The sequence below is a fragment of the Mastomys coucha genome, unplaced genomic scaffold, assembly GCF_008632895.1.
Source record: "Mastomys coucha isolate ucsf_1 unplaced genomic scaffold, UCSF_Mcou_1 pScaffold4, whole genome shotgun sequence".
Taxonomy (NCBI): Eukaryota; Metazoa; Chordata; class Mammalia; order Rodentia; family Muridae; genus Mastomys; species Mastomys coucha.
The window spans coordinates 38,324,387-38,346,350 of record NW_022196910.1 but is presented as its reverse complement, the minus strand read 5'-3'; the positions used below and the strand labels follow the sequence as shown (position 1 = coordinate 38,346,350).

At 38.1% G+C, this 21,964-nt stretch overlaps 1 protein-coding gene and 1 pseudogene across 1 annotated transcript in view; one reads left to right on the top strand and one right to left on the bottom strand.

Annotated features, from left to right (window-relative positions):
- The window catches only part of Osbpl8 (oxysterol binding protein like 8), a 139,116-nt gene that overhangs the window by 70,379 nt on the left and 46,773 nt on the right, over nt 1-21,964 (bottom strand). The window contains exons 2-3 of the mRNA XM_031350376.1: nt 19,684-19,789; nt 2,364-2,400 (exon numbers count right to left, since the gene is read on the bottom strand). Of these exons, the coding sequence (XP_031206236.1) occupies nt 2,364-2,400; nt 19,684-19,725 (79 nt within the window). The 5' untranslated portion in view covers nt 19,726-19,789. The remainder of the gene's footprint in view (nt 1-2,363; nt 2,401-19,683; nt 19,790-21,964) is intronic.
- On the top strand, nt 12,431-12,509 carry LOC116076643 (annotated as a pseudogene).

Here is a 21,964-nt window from a genome sequence, read left to right as displayed (position 1 = left end):
AAAAAAAAAAAAAAAAAAAAGATTAAAAAAACTACAACATAGCCATCATGTCTGGGGAGCGACACAAGATAGAGAAAAGGAGCAGATTACAACATGCTTGTGCATTTAGTTAGTAAGGCACAGGCATGGGTTTAAGTAACTCCACTACATACACAGGGAAACAGTTCACCTCTTTCCAACATAGTGTTTGTGCTTCTTGGAGACATGATCTCCAAAAAGAGCCAAAAGTGGAGAGACCCCATGTATTCCCGCCAGTCTGTCTCCCTGGTGCTGGAACTACAGGCCTGTATCTTCATGCCCAGCTCTTAAGTAACCTCTTTTTCAGAGTGTTTTACAATATGACAGAGAGCCCATCTTCCTGTGTGTTTTGTCAACTGCTTCACAAACATTTCTCTTCAAAACACTAATCATTAGTGCCCTACAGGAAGTATATAACAGTGGAATATCTGAACAGAAGCTTAAGAAGTACAATGACTTTAGTTTTGTATGTATCCACTGGCACAACTGATGAATAAAGGAATCATTGTCACAGCATTGCTTCTTAACAAGTGATTCACCTGCCAATGATGACACTACAGTGCCCCCTGCTGGCTCCACTTATAGTGCATGTAGCTACTTAGCAGCTCCTTCTTAATTAACATCAAGCACACTGGCAAAACTAATCCTACAGTTACTGTGCCAGGGAATCTATGACCCTTCCTCCATCCTCAGCGACTCATTGAACGTGGAAGACTTTTGTGAATTCTGACATTGCCCTTCTGCTGCATGGAAGCTGTAATAGGACACCTAGTCTGCATGTCAGCCTGGCTCCTGAAGATTTGAGTCTTTCTTTTATAAAATTAAGGTAATGGTAAGACTTAGTAATACCTGTAGAAAGTTTTAAGATTTAAAAATAGAATAATAAAAAATGTGTAAAAGAAGATTTATGTTCTTCTACTTTTGTTTTCCACTACCTGATAATATTGCATGTAAAATGCAACATATAAGAAAAAACTGCTGAGTTAAAAGAAATAGTATATTATTTTAAACTAGCTTTTTATAAAAAATTAAATATGCTTTCTAATGTAGTTGAGAGAAAAGACTAACATAGGCCAAAGATTGAGATATAGATGTGTGTGTGTGTGTGTGTCTGTGTGTGTGTGTGTGTGTTCTATCTCTTACTAAAACATATTAGTTATGGAAAATTATAGTTGTTATGTGATTTATGTAACCACATTCATGTCATCATTTGCCTTCTCTTTACAACAACAACAAAAAAATCTCATTATGAAGAACTTTGCCATTTTCTTGCTCATTCCCTTTCTTTGAACCCCCCTCCCTCAAATGAGGCACAGAGCAGAGAGACGGCTTGCGATAGTGAGGTGACAATATATAAACTCCAAAATCAGTTTCCTATTGCCATTCAATAAAAAAATCAACACCTCTGTTCAATTTCTGATGGAATAAAATTTTAATTACTTTGTTAGACCTGAATTCAACCAACAATGCTCTGCTCCCACTGTTTAGTGTTAGTAAGAGCAGTGTTTAGTGGGCTGTACTTCCTGATAGCTGAGCTTCAGGCTTAACCTGTAGGATTAGGATTTTAAGAACTGATCTCGGAAGTTCTCTTCGGTTCAGTGTTGCTATGCTTTCTAATGTACTAACTGTTCCTGTCACTTTGTAAATGGACTAAAACAATCTGAGGTGGCATGTTTTATTTGTTGTGCTTATTCAAAAGCCATCCCAACAATGTCCATCCCTATCCAGAAAACAACAAAACCAGCAAAATCTGTTACAGTAAATTGAATATTATTTATCTTAAAGGGTTTCCAGACCTCTAAAATAAAACATGCTTTCACAAAAAGCTCCAAAATACAAATAAAAATGACAATCCAATTATTCTATTAAAATTCTATAAATGAAAACACTTTCTCAGTTTCATGAGGCAATAAATAAGTCCCTTATATAATCTCTTTGTGCCTGTGATAATACAAGGGACTTGTTAGAAGGAGGTCTTACTAAATAATGACTTAGCTTCTAAGTTAGTAGTTTCTCAGCCTTTCTATGTTTCCAAAATACAGTTTCTAGTGGTGACACTAGCCATATAATTAGGTTCATTGCTACTTTGTAACTGTAATCTTGCTACTGTCATGAATTTTAATGTAATTCTCTTGTCACCTGACCCCACAGGTTGAAAGCCACTGTTCTGGATGACTGTGATTGAAGTACAGAGTCTGTGGTTCTCATATAGACAGTAGCAGCAGATGACCAGTGGTCACTGAGCATTTCTACAATAAAAACTGAAATACTATTTTTCATTTGTAAGTAATACAAAATATTATCATGTCCTCTAAAACATGACATTTCCAACTTTAGCTACTTACTTGATGGCCCAAGGACATCTTTGCTATCACCAAGAAGCTTTTAATGCAGAGGAATTGAGCAGCAAACAAACACAATCCAAACCAGGGAGAAGCAAACACCGGACGGAAGCAGCAGTAAGACAAAAGGACAAGAGGAACAGCGTTAGTCTGTGAGTAGAAGCACATGCACATTAGTTTCAATCATCATAATTTATAAGACATTTCCTTCTATATATCCCCCCCACCAAAAAAAAAAAAAAATCACACCAGAACCTTGGCTTAGGCGACACCAAGTATTTGTTTAAACCTGGGGAAGTAAAGCTACGAAGAGAAAGCAGAATCATCAAAGCACGTTGCTTGACAATGACTCCAAAAGTTCCTTCTGATTACAGTTCAGGATAGGGCTAGGCAGCAGGAAAGACCGTGGAGAAATCTAAGCTCACTGGGGGTTACTTACCCTTTTAAATGTCAAGCTTTAAAAGTACCTACCACTCAATCACTACCAAGTATTAGTTATGCACGACATCAGAGCACTCTATAGAGATTTAGTTTTAGAACAGTATAAGACAAGCAAGATGTAGGTTCTACAAAGGCATCGATAAAATAGATTCTTTTTAACCATATGGCAAAAATAAAAAGAGAAACAGTTGGTGTCAGACAAATAACCCCAGGATAAGTTTTAAGTCAGACATAATTTTCTTAGGACTGACTAAAGACCAAGCATAATTTACAGCTACTAATCCTTCAGGAAGTCAGAAGACACATTCCATGCTGCCCACCCACAACACGACCTCACTAAGTATCCTAGGCTGACTTCAAACCCACAGCCCTCCTCCTGTAACTCCTAGGTTCTACCATACCAAGCAGAAGACTCAGTTCTTTAATGAAGAACTTAAAACTGACAACAAAAAAGGAAATGAAGAACTGTATCTAGAAACTCTTAACAGACAGTATCAGTTGGGCTCCCTTAGTAGGTACACAGCTCTCAGGTATCCTGCACTTCACAAACCAAACCAAAAACCTTCTGGGCACAGTGAAGTAATGACAATCTGACAAAACCAGGTGAGCCTTTGCTGCAGGCTTCTGTCATCCCCTTGGAGAAATTTCCTAGCGTGACAGCTATTGAGCACTTATGGATATCATGTTCTAGTGTCTATTTATTTTTCTTCAGATACCAAGCCATGCTTATTCTTCTATGAACAGATTTCAGTTTCACAGAATACAGCTCTGCTGACAATGAGCTCATTGTGCTCAGGTCTTTATTACAAACAGTAAGCTTGAGGAAGGAGATTAAAGGGGGTAAAAGATTAAAGTCTTTGTGAATTGGGAATGGAGAGATGGCTCAGCTAGAGAGAACACATGCTGCTCTTCCAACAGACCTGAATTTGGTTACTAGCACCCACATTGAGGCAGAGGGGGATTCACAACCACCTAACTCCAGCTCCAGAGAACCCACTTTTGCACTCACACATGCACAAACCCACAAAAGGCACACAAATAAACACATAATTTAAAATAAAAAAAATAAACCTTAAAATTGAAAAAGGCAAAAGTGTTTGTAAAGACAATCTTGAAATAACACCCAGTAGTTCTTATTTCCTGGTAAACAATCCTTTCTCCTCCAGAGTATGCATAATCTCTGAATTTCCTTTTGTTAGTTTTGTTTTGGGTGCAGGAGGTATAGGCTTGGTTTTAACATGATGTCAGGCTGTTCTGAAACCCTTGATCCTCCTGCCTCAGCTCCTGGACTGCAAGCACGCATCACCATGCTTGGCTCACTACTCATGAAGAGAAAATGGCAAAAGGATAGCAAGCTCTTTTGAGAGTGGGTCTTGTTCTCAGTGCTTTCTCACAGGTAAACGTCTACGGTGGCCCTCCAGCCTTGCAGAGAGGCCTACTAGGGACACACTGAGGTAAGGGATGGAGTAAGAGGGCCTCCCCGGTCCAACCAATCATCATGCAGACATCGACAGAATCCCTCCCTATTCTTAGCTACAACATCCCAATGAGCAGCAGTCACATGATAAACTTCTCTTGGATTCCTGACTTATAAAATTTGAAATAAATGCTCATTGTTTAATAGGACTTAATTCTGGGAGCTTAATAATATGAGCTATATATAATAATATATAAATAAGAAGCACTGGAAAACTGTACGAAGGCAGGAAGCTGACAGAGACAACTATAGCCAACTTTTTTTTTAAAGATTTATTTATTATTATATCTAAGTACACTGTAGCTGTCTTCAGACACACCAGAAGAGGCATCAGATCTCATTACAGATGGTTGTGAGCCACCATGTGGTTGCTGGGATTTGAACTTAGGACCTTTGGAAGAGCAGTCAGTGCTCTTAACCACTAAGCCATCTCTCCAGTCAACTTTTGAAATGCGTCAAAGACATTTATTTTTTTAAAAAAATCTTCTTGTGATGATAAATTTAGAGAAAACCTAGATTTACGTTTATCTTTAAACAACCCCTGCCAAAACCATACCAAAACAAACAAAAGGAAATTCAGTGGTTCTGCACTCTCTGGGGGGACGGGGACTCCCCTCTCCCTCACTTCCCTACTTCACCAGGGAAGAAGGACCAGGGGATACCATTTTGAATTGTCTTCACAAATTCTTTTTAATTTTTTTTACATTATTAGTTTTTCCCTAGATTTACCAGTAACTTCACAAGGGAAAGCTGTAGTTTTAATCACACACAAACATAGTGTTCACACATACACACACATAAAACTTTACATTACAAACAAATTTGAAGGTTTTAAAATTCATCTTCTATTTGGTATAAATGGTTAATAAGCTCATTTTCACTCTATAGTTTGGTTTTATATTCTCAAATTCTATTTATTAATAATACTATTCTGACTTTTGTACAGTTTCTACTTCTTACCCATTCACTCTCCAAAACTGATTTCTAACATAGACAGTAACTTGAGGTACTGTTCCAATAACTGCATTATAATATCAACATTACACCTTTCAGGATGTTTGTGCCATTTGCAGTTTATGCCATTGGATTAATCCTAACTGGTTCAGTTTGACACAGTGATTAATGACCTGAAATATATACTATCTGTACAGCCAATAAATATTTACTGAGTAACAACTATAGACATATTTTAAACACCAAAGGATCCTAGCAGTAAATGAAACAGACAGAAATCCTGTCTTAGGCTGGGGTTTGTCCTTCAGTGGTAAATGTGTGCCTAACGCTAGCCCTAGGTTTGACTCACACACCACCAAAACCAGAATTCTGACAAAGTGGTACTTAAATTTTAGTGGGGAATAATAAATGGTAATAACTCATAGTATACTACGTAGCTTAGAAATAAAACAAGCAGAGAACAGGGGCATACACAGCATCAAGGAAAAGGAGCTCAAGGCTTCACATAGGAAGCCCAACAGCACCCTACCACAGTGGTCCACAAACAAGAGGGAGAAAATTGCCAGTGATAACTCCATAGGGAAGGAAAACTATATACAGAAGATTGCTATGCAAGCCAGTGCCAAGGGTATAGGAATGAGTGTGAGTGTAGAAGCTAGACACATCAGGAGAGTGAAGAGTAACAACCCTGAAGTCAGCATGTAAAAGATCCTAGATTACAGAAGCCTTTTCATAGCCTTGTTGTGGCTTTGGCTGTATTCTGAATGGGATTAGGGAAGCTATGAATGGTTTTGAGAAAAGGATTGACATGGTCTGATTGTATTTTAACAGAATTGTTCCAACTTACTATTCGGAAAGCCCTCTAAGAACAGGAGCATGCATGGACGTTACTGAGTCACCCGGGGATAACACAGCAGCAACAGTGTAGGCAGGGAAAGGTTGCTCAGTTCTCAAGGTATTTTCAAAGTACAGCAGCTGACTTTCCAAGCAGACCAAGTGGGAGGCAAGAGACAGGGAATCAAGATGATTTCAAGCGGTTGGAATTGAGCGCCTGCATGATGGAAATGCCATTAGCTAAGTAGTTGGTTGCAATTGTGTTACAAGGAGAACTCCAAGGAGCTCAGGAAGACGTCCAAGCAGATGCCAAGATGGCAGCTGGATGGATAAATCTTGTACAAAGAGAAGGTTGAGGCTGTAGAGGAAGCACAAGGGATGATATGTGTGAGTTAGGCTATGACCTCAAGGCCTTGGTCACTGACAACTGACACATGCCATGACATGTCTGTTCCATAGAATAAAGGACCAATTACAAGAAAACTAAATTATAATGGACAACAAATCTAAAACTCAGGCAGAAGCACTCAAAACCACAGCTGAAGCACCTTCGGAACACAGCATGGCTTCAGAGACATTTCCCAGAAGACGCGGTGAGAGGTTCCAGGGCATGATGCTAATGGGAAGCAGGTTACAAGTAAGCATCCTTTTGTCAGTTAACTTACATCCTTAAGATACAGGGCCATGTTGTATAACATATAAAGACTGTGAAATATCTAATGTGGAAAAACTCTACATAAGTATCTTACAGATTTTTAAAATATAAGCTAGGCACTCATTGGCTTTCATTAAAGTACTAAAATACTACTCACATCTCAAAAAATCTAGAAACTCCTCAGTGTGTTTAGAGAATGACCATTAAGATAGGATAAAACATTTTCTCTTTTAATTCAATAAATATTCAAACTCATCTCAGTAATTTGTTACAGAAGTAAATCTTCTAATTTGACTGAATGTAGTTTAAAAAAAACAACCAATGGGGCTAGAAATTTTTATTTAGGAATTTATGTGCTATAAAACACTTTCATTGGAAGCACTAAATATTTACAAGATTATTTAAATCATTAGTCCATGAGTATCATAAAAAGTGTCATATGGGAACTGTGATCTAATTTTATTTTGTATCTAAATGTATGCCACTCATCTATGAGCATTCCACATAAAGGAACAAAGCAGATGTTTATCACAAGCCCTTCAACCTAGGAACTCCTCCATCTCAACAAACCAAGAAAACAATCACGCTGTGGGACAGAAACAATTCCATGACAATGATGTACATCCAAAAGCTTTGCATACACTTTCTTCCCTGTATTTGCAGTGCCTTGACTTAGGCCATTTTGTGAGCATAAGGCAAGGCACAGAGCTTATCCAGAAAGGACACAGCTGGTGGCATCTCTTCCCCAATACAGCTAGCAGCTCAAAAAGTCTCAGAAGCACTGCATAGCAGGCAGGTCCCAGAATCCACATTTGGGAGGATTACACAAAGTATCTCAGGGTGTTCTGTTCACTACCTTTGGGTCTGAGAATAAGAAATTTCAGTGATGGATATATACTGTAGCTGGGAACGACATGTTCTTAGAACAGGAGTCTATACTTAGCTTGAATTTCTCATATTCTTCTAATCTTCTGTAAAAATGTGCACATTTTATACTTGAGTTTTACATGAAAGATTTTTTTCATTTTATTTATTTTTTATTAGATGTTTTCTTTATTTAGATGTCATACAATATCTCCTTTCCCAGGTTCCCCTCCAAAAAGAAAAGAAAAGAAAAAGAAAGGAAAAAAATAAAATAAAATAAAAACAAAAACGGGGCTGGTGAGCTGACTCTGTGGGTAAGAGCACCGACGGCTCTTCCAAAGATCCTGAGTTCAAATCCCAGCAACCACATTGTGACTCACAACCATCCATAATGAAATCTGATGCCCTCTTCTGGTGTGTCTGAAGACAGCTACAGTGTACTTATGTATGATAATAAATAAACCTTAAAAAAAATTGAAAACAAAAACAAAAAAACAAAAACAAACCCCTATTCCCTCACCCCTCCCCTGCTCACCAACCCACCCTCTCCTGCTTACTGGCCCTCGCATTCCCCTACACTAGGGCATAGAACCTTCACAAGACCAAGGGCCTCTCCTCCCATTGATGACCAACTTGGCCATCCTCTGCTATACATATGCTGCTGGAGCCATTAGTCCTACCATGTGTACTATTTGGTTGGTGGTTTAGTCCCTAGGAGCTCTGAGGGTACTAGTTAGTTCATATTGTTGTTCATCCTAAGGGGCTGCAAACCCTTCAGCTCCTTGGGTCCTTTCTCTAGCTCCTTCATTGGGGACCCTGTACTCAGTCCAATGGATGGCTGTGAGCCTCTAGTTCTGTATTAGTCGGGTACTGTCAGAGCCTCTCAGGAGACAGCTATATCAGGCTCCTGTCAGCCAGCACTTGCCTGCATCCACAATAGTATCTGGATTTGATGACTGAATATGAGAAGGATTCCCAAGTGGACCAATCTCTAGATTGTCCTTCCTTCAGTCTCTGCTCCATGGTTAGTCTCTATAACTCCTTCCAAGGGTATTTTGTTCAACCTTTTAAAAAGGAACGAAGTATCCACACTTTGGTCTTCCTTTTTCTTGAGTTTCTTGTAGTTTGTGGATTGTACTTTGTATATTCTGATCTTCTAGGCTAATATCCACTTATCAGAGAGTGCATACCATGTTTGTTCTTTTGTGACTGGGTTACCTCACTCAGGATGATATTCTCCAGTTCCATCCACTTCCCCAAGAATTTCATAAATTCATTGTTTTTAATAGTTGAGTAGTACTCCATTGTATGGATGTACTACATTTTCTGTATTCATTCCTCTGTTGAGGGATATCTGGGTGTTTCCAGTTCCTGGCTATTATAAATAAGGCTGCTATGAACATAGTGGAACATATGTCCTTATTACATGTTGAAGCATCTTCTGGGTATATGCCCAGGAGTGGTATAGCTGGGTCTTCTGGTAGTACTATGTCCAATTTCCAGAGGATCTTCCAAACTGATTTCCAGAGTGGTTGTACCAGCTTGCAATCCCACCAGCAATGAAGGAGTGTTCCTCTTTCTCCACAACCTCTCCAGCATCTGCTGTCACTTGAGTTTTTGATCATAGCCATTCTGACTTGTGTGAGGTGTAATCTCAGGGTTGTTTTGATTTGCATTTCCCTGATGACTAAGGAGGTTGAACATTTCTTTAGGTGCTTCTCAACCACTCGGTATTCCTTAGTTGAGAATTCTGTTTAGCTCTGTAGCCCATTTTTTTTAACCTTTTATAGCGTTACGATGAGAAAAGTTACATTTCAATTTATCTGAATTTGTTAACATTTAAAAACATATTTTAAGTAAATAGAATTAAATCACATTCTTGTTTCCCTTTTGTACCCCCACTCCTCCCAGAGACCACCCTTTAATACCTACAATATCTTGTCATATTCCTTAAAATTTATAAAATATTATAATGATAAAAATAAGTATTATAAAAGTTGTTTGATATAAAACAACAATCAATTTAACAGTCTTATGTAGATGCTTGTCTATAGCAATAGTGAAAATACACTTTTCTCAATATAAATTTTAAATAACTCCAAACATATTAACTGTATACTTCAAAATGATACATCACTACTGGTATTTTCTTAAATGAACATAAATATATAAAGTCTTTTTGTTGGTTTTGTACTTAGCAGAGTTTAAAGTCTTTGCTCTCACTGTGGTACAAGCCCAAAATAAGAACAATTTTTAGACATTGGAGTTCATTGTAAGAAGGCTGTACTTCAATGACCCTCACATCACCAAAGGATTTTACCTCCATGTAGCTAAGCTGAGAGTTGATAGTTCTGTTGCACCAAGGAATGAATTGTAGGCATGATTTTTAGATACAGACTTTCTGCTATGGTCAAAGCTATTTGACTTGAGTGAGTGACTTCATTCTCAGCCCACAGAGAACAGGTTACATTCATTTAAGAAATGGTGTGGGTATTAAGATGGTCTATCCATAAAGTCATTCGCCAACTGTTTCAATGAACAATGGTTCTGCTTGGAGGGTGGCACAGACATTAGGTAAGGGTAAGAATTTGGTCCATTAGCTATGATAATTTGGAAAAGCATTCATCTCAGAGAAAGAGTAACTGATAAAGTCCTCTTCTTCAAACTTGATACAAGAGTTACAAACTCAAGCAAAGCATTCAGTCTCACTCTGTTGTTCTCTTACAAGCAACCTCCTTAGTTAATCATCTATGTTTCTTTTGGGTATATAAATACTTTTGAAATATATAAGCTGTTCTGAAAACCATAGTATAGTATAAAGACATGAAATAAACAATACTACTAATAGAGAGGTTGAGATAGGAGAAGCAAGATTTCAAGACCCTTATGTTGTACACAGCCAGACGCTGTCACAAACAAACAAGCTGAAAATGTATATAGATTGTCTGTACCCCATTTTTTAATAGGTTATTTGGTTCTCTGGAGTCTAACTTCTTATGTTCTTTGTATATATTGGATATTAGCCCTCTATCAGACATAGGACTGGTAAAAATCTTTTCCCAATTTGTTAGTTACCATTTTGTCCTATTGACAGTGTCTTTTGCTCTGCAAGTTTATGAGGTCCCATTTGTCAATTCTTGATCTTAGAGCATAAACTATTGGTGTTCTGTTCAGGAAATTTTCCCCTCTGCCTAAGTGCTCAAGGTTCTTCCCCCCTTTCTTTTCTATTAGTTTCCATTTATCTAGTTTTATGTGGAGGTCCTTGATCCACTTTGACTTGAGCTTTGTACAAGGAGATAGGAATGTATAGATTTGAATTCTTCTACATGCTAACCGCCAGTTGAGCCAGCACCATCTGTTGAAAATGCTGTCTTTTTTCCACTGGGTGGTTTCAGCTCCTTTGTCAAAGATTAAGTGACCATAGGTGCGTGGGTTCATTTCTGGGTCTTCAATTCTATTCCATTGATCTACCTGCCTGTCACTGTACCAATATCATGCAGTTTTTATCACAATTGCTCTGTAGTACAGCTTAAGGTCTGGGATGATGATTCCACCAGAGGTTCCTTTATTGTTGAGAATAGTTTTGCCTATCCTGGGTTTTTTGTTATTCCAGATGAATTTGCAAATTGCTCTTTCTAAGTCTGTGAAGAATTGAGTTGGAATTTTGATGGGGATTGCATTGAATCTGTAGATTGCCTTCGGTAAAATGGCCATTTTTACTATATTAATCCTGCCAACCCACGAGCATGGGAGATCTTTCCATCTTTAGATCTTATACAATTTCCTTCTTCAGAGACTTGAAGTTTTTGTCAAACAGATCTTTTACTTGCTTAGTTAGAGTCACACCAAGGTATTTTATATTGTTTGTGACTATTGTGAAGGGTGTTGTTTTCCTAATTTCTTTCTTAGCCTGTTTATCCTTTGTGTAGAGGAAGGCCACTGATTTGCTTGAGTTAATTTTAGGAGTTAATCGGGTTTAGGAGCTCTCTGGTGGAATTTTTGGGGTCACTTAAGTATACTATCATATCATCAGCAAATAGTGATAATTTGACTTCTTCCTTTTCAATTCGTATCCCTTTGATCTCTTTTTGTTGTCTAATTGTTCTGGCTAGGATTTCAAGTCCAAAATTGAATAGGTAGGGAGAGAGTGGGCAGCCTTGTCTAGTCCCTGATTTTAGTGAGATTGCTTCAAGTTTCTCTCCATTTAGTGTGATGCTGGCTATGGTTTGCTGTATATTGCTTTTACAATGTTTAAGTATGGGCCTTGAATTCCTGATCTTTCCAAGACTTTTATCATGAAGGGATGTTGGATTTTGTCAAATGCTTTCTCAGCATCTAATGAGATGATCATATGGCTTTTTTCTTTGAGTTTGTTTATATAGTGAATTATGTTGATGGATTTCCAAATACTGAACCATCCCTGCATCCCTGGGATGAAGCCTACTTGATCATGATGGATGATCATTTTGATGTGTTCTTGGATTCCATTTGCAAGAATTTTATTAAGTATTTTTGCATTGATATTCATAAGGGAAATTGGTCTGAAGTTTTCTTTCTTTGTTAGGTCTTTGCGTGGTTTAGGTATAAGAGTAATTGTGGCTTCATAGAATGAATTGGGTAGAGTAGCTTCTGTTCCGACTTTATGGAATAGTTTGAGGAGTATTGGTATTAGGTCTTCTTTGAAGGTCTAATAAAACTCTACACTAAACCCATCTGGTCCTGGGCTTTTTTTGGTTGGGAGACTATTAATGACTATTTCTATTTCATTAGCGGATATGGGACTATTTAGATCGTTTATCAGATCTTGATTTAACTTTGGTACTTTCTATCTGTCTAGAAAATTGTAAGACTATACTTTCAGGGATCATTTCTATAGTTCGTTACATGAAAGATTTTAAAGAAACCCTTTTTTCTGGGAACTAGAGCTTATCACTATTGAGTAAATAATATGCTTTGGCCTTTTGGAGTGCTTTGGCACTCCATTTTACAGCATTTAATGTAAGACAAATACCAACACACTTAGGAAAGATTGCACCAAAATGTGGTTATATTTAGAAGGCAAGAGTTTTACTTATTGTATTTTTTTTGCATAGTATTTAACTATGGCACACTACTATGCATTACTTTTTTAGAGAAATAAGAAGTGGAAACAAAATTTTAAATTGATCTTTCTACCTACACTTGATGTTTTGTATAATGACAATGTATAAAGTGCAGTGGAAAATATCCACTTCAAACTTAAAATCATAGAAAAACACAGCATCTTAAATGCAGGACCATACATTACTCACTGTCTCTTGATCCTCAACAACTTTTGAATATGGTACGATCTTAAAAAAAATTTTTTTTAGGCAGGCAGTGGTGGCGCATCCCTTTAATCCCAGCACTTGAGAGGCAGAGGCAGGCGGATTTCTGATTTCCAGGCCATCCTGTTCTACAGAGTGAGTTCCAGGACAGCCAGGGCTACACAGAGAAACCCTTTCTCAGAAAACAAAGCAAATCAAAAAAAAAAACAAAAAGTTTGTTTCTCGGGAGCAATTTTATCTCAAATTCCTGAGGTCTGAAATTAAAGAATACCCAGAGTTTACAAAATAGTTAAGTGGTGAGACAATATTCTATAAAGTAACATGTACAGGAAGGTAGGGATGTTCAAGAGTACTTTCACACTAGAAACTAAATCCCCTTTCTCTTTTAAATCCTGTGACTTCACGAAATTACAACCTGTCAAGCTATAAAGTTCTCTCTGGAATGTTCTGGAAGGAATATTCATCTGGCATGATTTACACTCTATCATCCTTTTCTATACAGGGCTTTACTGGTATTTCCCAGTGTACTTCTACAGTCCTGTCTTACTGCCTTGTGTGTTTTCTCAGTGACTGAGTGATCAGAGCAGCCTCGGCCCTGTTATTCAGAGAACTTCCAAGTTTCTTCTGCACATATAGATTATCTCTCAAAACACTTCTACCCATGCATTTGGACATATTTGGCAATTAATTTCTTGTTCTAAGATTCTGTTAGGAAAGGAAGGCTTTAAGGTTTATTTAGAAAGCTTTTTTTTTTTTTTACCTGAAAAACAAAATACTTATTAGTTCTCTCTCAGAAACTAGTTTTTTTTTCCCCATTTATCCATCTTTTTTCCCACCTACTCAGACAGACCACCCCACCCCAATTTCTAATCAAGTCATTAAATTCTAGTTATTCTTCCCCTCTATAATAATATGTTCTCTCAATCCAGGCTTTTCTTTAGCTTGCCAATATGAGCACCATGTTCAACACTTGGTCACCCTTCAAAAGCTGCATCCACAATGACTTTCATACCAGTCATTAACCATGCCAAATACTGAAATTCAAAAAGTGACAAAGTATGCCTCCTACTGCAAAGACCAACACAAGTATGCATTGCATTCCCTTGTCACTAAAATGAGTTATATCTAGACTACTCAATCTTACTCATTCTTCAAAACAGCCCATCAACTCCTGTGATGTTTTTTTCTCCTCTGTGAATATATTAGTTACCTGAGCTGGAGAGTATTCAACCTAAGATAATTTCCTAAATGATCATGTTGACTGTGTTACTCCTCTACTCAAAAACATTTGATATACTTTTTTTTTTTTTTTTTTTTTTTTTTTTTACAAAATATGCCTCAGACTCTGGTACTTAAAACCTACAATTCAGGTAAATTATTCATCCCACAGAAATGTTTTGATCTCCCATAAGAAAGCCTAAAATCTCCACTTAGCTTTTTGACTGCCAGAACTGATTATGCATAGCGATTGTAATCTATGCCACCCCCACCCCACACTGAAGCTTTCTTTTTGTTCAGCTGCCCAACAATTTGAAAGTCCTCTCATCTTAGTGGCAATATATAACTCATTTATAACAGACTTATAAAACTCTGTTAGCAAAGTCCAATCTGGAGTTATTCTTCCCATCCGACCCTCAGAGTATTTTTCTTTACTGCCTCGTTTACTGCTATCCCATGTGCATTGCCACTGAATACCTCCCGTTAGCACCAGACAGGACTGTGGCAGAGCCCAGAGTCCAATCTATTCCTTGAAACACCAGCCCTGCACCTAACATTTATAGGCTAACTCAACAGACCACAAGTTCTAAGAACATTGGCACTCTCTGGTCAGAAAGCAGCCCTTATAACCAGGCTTAGTTCTTCAAGTCTGTAATCATAGCTACTTAGAAGCCTGAGGCAGGAGGATTACAAACTCAAGGCCTGCCTAGGCTATAGAATGAGTACAAACCAGCCTACAGAACTTAAGCAGACCCAGATCTCACCTCAAAATGTACAGAGTGTATAGAAATGAGTAGAGCCCTTTCCTAGCATGAGCATAAGGCCTCATGCTCAATCTCCACCAAAGAAAGGGGATATGGGATAAGGGAAGCCATGTAAGTCCTGAAGATTCTGCTCAAAAGCTGCTTCTTCAGCAGACTCTTCATTCGCTCTCCTTCTTCTCCAGGCTACCACACTCTCCCTTCTACCATGCTTTACTCCTCACCACACTGACACAGGACATTGTCTCTCACCATTCAGACAGTACTCCACTGCACTGAGAACTGGGTCTGTTCACTGCTGTATCCACTGGTGCTGTTCACATGCTCACCTGCAGCCAGATCTTAGGGAGCCATGTTCTCAATTGAGGTTTCCTCCTCTCAGATGACTCTAGCTTGTGCCAAGCTGATATAAAACTAGACAGCACATCTGACACACAGAGAATTAACAGACTATAAGTAAGAACTGTTTATTTTTACTTAGTAGTAAAAGTAGAGCTTCTTACTGTTATGTGTGTTATGGGATCTGGGAGGTGCTCATGCCGGAGTGCAGGTGGGGTCTAGAGGACAACTCGGTGGAATCAGTTCTCTCCTTCCACCTTGACATGGGTTCTAAGAATCAAACTCAGGTCATCAGGTTCTCCAGGGAGCCTCCTTACCAGGCCCATGTAAGAGCTGTCTTATGTGTAGTTATCTGCTAGATGTATTAGTTCAATTTTTCTAAGACAAAAGTAAAATTTGCCTATCCTTTTTTATTTCCAAAATGTCAATATATTGCATATCTAATGTCTTGAAAGGAAGCATAAGCCAAATAAACCCTGATCATGTTCATCATTGAAGGAGTCATGATAGGAACTAAAATGAGAACCTGGGAGCCAGGAGCTGATGCAGAGGTCATGAGGGACTGTTTCTTACTGGCTTGCTCCCTATGGCTTGTTCATCCTGCTTTCTTATAGAACTCAGGACCACCAGCTCAGGGATGGCACCTACAATGGGTTGGACCCTCCCCCATCAAACACTGTTCAAGAAAATGTCCTACATGCTTACCTGCAGCCAGATCTTAGAGGTGTTTTTTCAATTGAGGTTCCCTCCTCTCACATGACTATAGCTTGTGTCAAGCTAATCTAAAACTAGCCAGCACATCTAATATGACACACAAAGAATTAAAATAGAGTATAAGTATGAACTCTCTCTTTTTTACTGTCTTAAGACATGTATACCAGGCTAGCCACAGCACAGATACTGCCTCAAACCTACAAACACCCTCAGCTGTCAGACAACATAGGCGGATTCTCTTCCACTATTCTACACTCACTTTTAGTGATGGAGCACAAGTGGTAATTCTTCTGGTATTGGTAGTTTCTTGCCATAACTAAACCCACCTTCTTCATCAAAGTACTTACACAGAGAGAAGCTCAAAAACTGATTTTTTTACTCTAACTAATGTCTTTTAAATGGTGGGGCAACAGAAAGAAAACTGGTCATAAAGCAAAGAAATGTCCCAACTGCCCATGAAAGACTTAAACCTACAAACCCAGCCTTTGACATCATGAAATCTTTTCCTCTAAATCTGACTCAATCAACTAGTTACCTGAAAGGTTATGGAAACAATACAATCAAAACCACTTATCATACCACAATCACACCAGGTGAGATATGAGAACCGGTTATATTAGAAATGCAGGTTAGTAAACATTTCAGTTGATCTTATAATGTAAGCTTAACCTCAAGATGGGTTTGAACCATTTTAATTTTCAGTGTGAAAGAACTTAGCTTACTTGGAATTTCACATGGCAAATTATATGCATTGTTTACACAGATCCATGAATTTTATGTTGGAGGGAGAGAGGGAGGAAAGGAGAGAGGGAATGAGTCAGGACCAAGATATAAATGAAAATGTAATAACAAATTTCTTCTCAGCTTCTAGAAGTCTATTCTCTTTCTAAAAAGCATAAAAATAATGGCAAAAGTATACCTTGCTGAATATTATAAAACCATAGACAAGATTGCTAATGCCATGGAAATATTGATTTCTGTGACTCATAAAACTAAAACAGACAAGAATGTAGTTATTTGTTCTTCAGGCCTCAGTATCATGTAGTGCTCAGTATCAAAATGAACCTCAGACACAAAGACACAATTAGCTACCAGAGAATCGAACTCTAGAAAGTGGTCATGTAACACAAAATTTTCAAAATGTGCACTATATTAGATAATGAATACAAAATACTTTAAAAGGATGGCTAAAAGAATAGGTGTAACATAGATGAGCTTGACATAAAAATATGTCATTGCATATAATGACAAAAACAGTTAAAATATCTGTATTTTTAATCTCAGCACTACTCTTTGCCTGGCTAAGGGACCTTACTCAAATGGGCCCTTTGAGGACCTCAGTTTCTTCATTTCTACAGAGAATACCTACTTCATGGTACTATAAAGATTCCCATGAGCGTGTGTGAGATACATAGCTCAGGATAGAGCACATAGTTAAGAATGCAAGAAGTAAATTTTTCTTATCACACAAATATGGTAATACAACAATAGTCTAAAAATCTAATGGGGGAGGTAAGCAAAATTCACAAAAATAAGGGCGTAGAAAACTATCAAAATAACCAAAGAAAAACCCAAGTGAAGAGAGAAACACCTGTCTCTAAAGCTCATCACTATGCATTGTTCCCACACCTACTGGTCCGACTAGACCTTTAAAGTGTACTTTAGATCCCTGACTGCACTGTGTGATATTGTTGCTCCTCTGCCTACAATGCCTCACTTTCACGAAAGCAGTAAAGGACCTATGCTCCTTTCAACACTCAAGTCAACTATTATCTCCAAAATCATGTCCTAACAACATTTTCTCTCTTCCTCTAAAATAATTGACTCCTCTGGTCCTCCCTGCATCATACACTATAATCTGCCCATACATTAAGTCACCTCCTATGGTACATATCTTAATGCCCTAAAGCTCACAAACTCACAGATAGAAAATACTATCAGATATGGAAGCCTTGAGTCCACTTTCTATCTGCTTGGAAAAAAAAAAAAAAAAAAGCTATACTTTCCCCTAATATTAGTATGTCAGCTAGCTCAGGGCATGAAGTCCAAAGGTGCTATTTTGTAAATAGATAACTCAAAGTGAACCATAATACCAGTTTTAATTTCATATTTCTGTAGTTTATATTGAAATTATCAGTATTATCCTCTCTACAATAAACTGTAATATATCACAGAATAAATAATTAACAGGAACAAAACAGTTTCCCCCTACTTTTTCCAACATCTTTGTTCTAACTTCTCAAGAAACAGAATTTAGAATTTAAAAACAGAAAACAAACACTGAGGTTTCATTATAATACAGACTCTGGTACAGAATTTAATACTATTGAGTAAAGTTTTATTTATTTTACTAAATTTCCTTTCTGTTGCTGTGATAAAAGACTTTGGAAAAGGACAATTTAAAGGAAAGGATTTTTCTGGCTTACACTTTCACTGTCCATTCCCAAGGGAAGTTGAGGAATGAACTCATCCACAGCCAGGAAGCTCAGCAGAAACCCTGGAGGAATGCTGCTTGCTGGCTCCCTCCTGCTGATGCGTAGGTAACTTTCTCTGATAGCCCAGAACCTCCAGCTTGGATTGGTACTACTCACAGTGGGCTTGGGCCTTCTAGATCCCAAGCCCTACTATTGACAGTCTTTTTTATCCTCACTAGAGCATCAAACACATTTCAGCCACAAGAACAGTGAAGTAGCTTTCCTAAAGATGATGTTATGCTCACGGAAATAGAATACACTAAATACAAGGTTTATTGTCAGTGCTTTCTGAAATGATAAAGATAAAATAAGCTACCATCAGTTGTCCATGTCTAGCCAGCTACCATGTCCTGTGTAAGCCAATCTCACTGCACTCTCTGTTAACAAGTGATTACTTTTAAGTTTAACATTTGTTTTAATGTTTAAGGAACCAAAACAAATCTGAACCAGAAATTCAAATCAGGCCTGAATCAAGTTCATCCAAGTCATCAACTGCATGTGCTATTAATTATTACACTGTTCTTACACTGGAGCCTCAACAAAGAATATCTACTCAATTAAAGTTTACAAAGACTTTGAAAAAATGGTAACTCATTTCCGTAGTAAATTAAAGACAAAAGCTGGCCCCTGCCTTGCTTTAATTTACTTTAATTTCAGAATCAAATTCAGGAAGGACCCCTTATTAAACCTTCAAAATTCCATATACTATATAGTGTACTTGCTTTTAATTCTTGACTAGTTTAAATGTTTCATTTACTCTCCTTGCTCAGAGCTGCACATGATTTGAGATTTAGAGGTATTTAATGTCCTCTTGGTTTTTATTAAGAGCCAAAAGAGGTTTGAAAATGGAAATACAAACTATTACATCAGAATGAAGAGACAGAGAAGGCTATGAAGTAGAAATAGCAGAAATACGACAGGGCTCTGCTCCAACAAGCTTCAAACAGCCTGTAATTCTCACAACAACATGGGAGTTTAAGTATTATTTTTAAAACACTTTAAGTAAATGGCTTTTGCAAGGTGTGTGGCACCTGCTTCAATTCCAGCACTTGGGAGCAGAGGACTCAGAGCTCTAAGAACTCAAGTCCAGCCTGGTCTATCACAGTGAGTTCACAGCCTGCCAGGGGGCACACTGTGAGACCCTGTTTCTAAAAAAACTGCAAAACCAACCAATCAAATAAACAAGCTTTTGCTTTCAATGAATGCTTTAGAATAAAGTCTGGCTTGCATCAGCACTCTGCAGCTGTAGATAACATGTTCTTATTTACTGTGGTTAAACTACTCACCGAAGATCTGTCAGGTTCTCCATCTGCTAAGCCTGCCTCCATAATGGACGATAGACTTATGCTTTTCCTTCCATTAATGGTTAGCCATCCTATAAGTCTGGAAACCCTAGAAAAAGAAAATTTGTATGTATCAGGTAAGTAGAAAATAAATCATTAATTACAGTAGAAGAGGGAAGTCATTTTATGCTAAGGTTACTGGAAAATTCAACAACAAAAATGGATTTTAACAAGTTTCTTTTTGTTTGTGTTTGTTTGTTTATTTTAAGAGTTAATCTGGCTGAGCAATGGTGGTACTAATGCCAGCATTTGGGAGGTAGAGGCAGATAGATTTCTGAGTTCGAGGCCAGCCTGGTCTACAGAGAAACCCTGTCTCTAAAAACCAAAAAGAAGAAGAAGAAAAATCTGAAGAGATGGCTCAACGGTTAAGAGCACATGCTGTTCTTTCAGAGGACCTGAGTTCAATTTCCAATACCCACATGGCAGCCAACATCTATGACTCCAGTTACAGGGGATCCAACATCATAACACATAACAAAACAATGACCATAAAATTTTTTTTAAAGGAAAAGAAAAGTATCCCAAGCAAAAAGCAATACCCAGAAGCAGTTTTAAGCTGATGTTTAAGCTAATGCATCCATCCTGCATAAGGAAGCAGAGCCGAGGACTGACGGGGCGGCATGAGACTCTGCCTCGAGAGAACAGACCCAAAAGCATTGCCATGCGGAATCGTAACATAGTTCTGTCTGTGCCAATGGAGCAAAGGAAAAGTAGTTTATTTCACGAATCATATACAAATTAGAACCAAAAGATTTAAGCATCCCTTCAAAAGAACACTATACATACAAATATAAAAAAATTATATACAAATATAAAACAAGTAGACTAATGTCAAAGCAGACGATAACAACATGTTACTAAAAATTAAAGACAAAGAAAGGGAAGGGGACAGGCTGGAGTTGGAGTTGAAGCTAGTGAGCTAGGAAATAGTTGGTAAGATAGGATGTGATGTGTACACAGACATGTAAGTAAGTATGACTTCAGAGTAGCTGATGCAAACCAAGAAGATGTCCAACATTCGCCTAATAATGAATCTATCATGATCCAGGTGTGGTTACCTGTGACCTCAGTACTCAGGAGACTGAAACAGGAGGATGACTAAGAGTTTAAAGGTCACTCTGGGCTACAGTCACAAGATGCTGTCACCAAAAAGAAAAAACAAAATGGAAACCCAAATCCAACAATTAAAAATCAATATAAAGGAAAAAGCAATTAACAAAAGAAGCTCCTGGACATAGACCCAAAAGGTGGCCACCACACCCCAAGGATACACATTTCACTATGTTCATAATAGCTTTATTCATAATAACCAGAAACTGGAAACAACCCAGATGCACTTCAACCAAAGAATGGATACAGAAACTGTGGTTCATTTACATAATGGAATACTATTCAGTTATTAAAATGAGAACATAAAACATAAAATAAAATAAAATTAAAATTAAACATAGAATTTATTATCCTGAGTAAGGAACTAGAAAATAACATCCTGAGTGAGGTAACCCAAACCCAAAAGGACATGCAGGGTATGTACTCACTGATAAGTGGATATTAGTCATAAAGTACAGAATACCCATGATATACCCAATAAGGCCCAAAGAACTTGAACAAGAAGGAAGGCCCAAGCAAGGATGCGTGAATCTCACTTAGAAGGGGAAACAAAATAGCCATAGGAGGCAGTGGAAGGGAGAGATCTGGGGGGGCAGAGGAGGAGGAAGGGAATGAGAAGGCAGAATCAGGTGCAGGGAAAGACAGGAGAGAGGTCCAGAGGGCCAGGAGAATGAATGGAAATCTGCAGTTGCAGAGGGGTTAGGGAGATCTCTAGGAAGTCCCAGAGAATTGGGATAGGGGAGCCTCCCAGGAATCAACTTAGCCTAACAGCATCTTGCCTAACAGTGGGGAAGTGGAACCTGAAGAGGCCACATCCTGTAGTCAGTCAGGACCCCCAGTGGAGTGATAGAGGCGCCAATACATCCACAAAACTTTCAACCTAAAATTTGTCCTGTCTAAAAGAAATTCAGGGATGGAGCAGAGACTGAAGGAAAGGCCAGACAATAACTGGCCCAATTCGGAATCCATCCCACGGCAAGCACTAATCCCTGGTATTACTGATACTCTGTTATGCCTGCAGACAGGAGCCTAGCATAACTGTCCTCTGGAACTTCTACTCAGCAGCTGAATGAAAAGACACAGATTCCCACCACCAAACATTGGACGGAAGTCA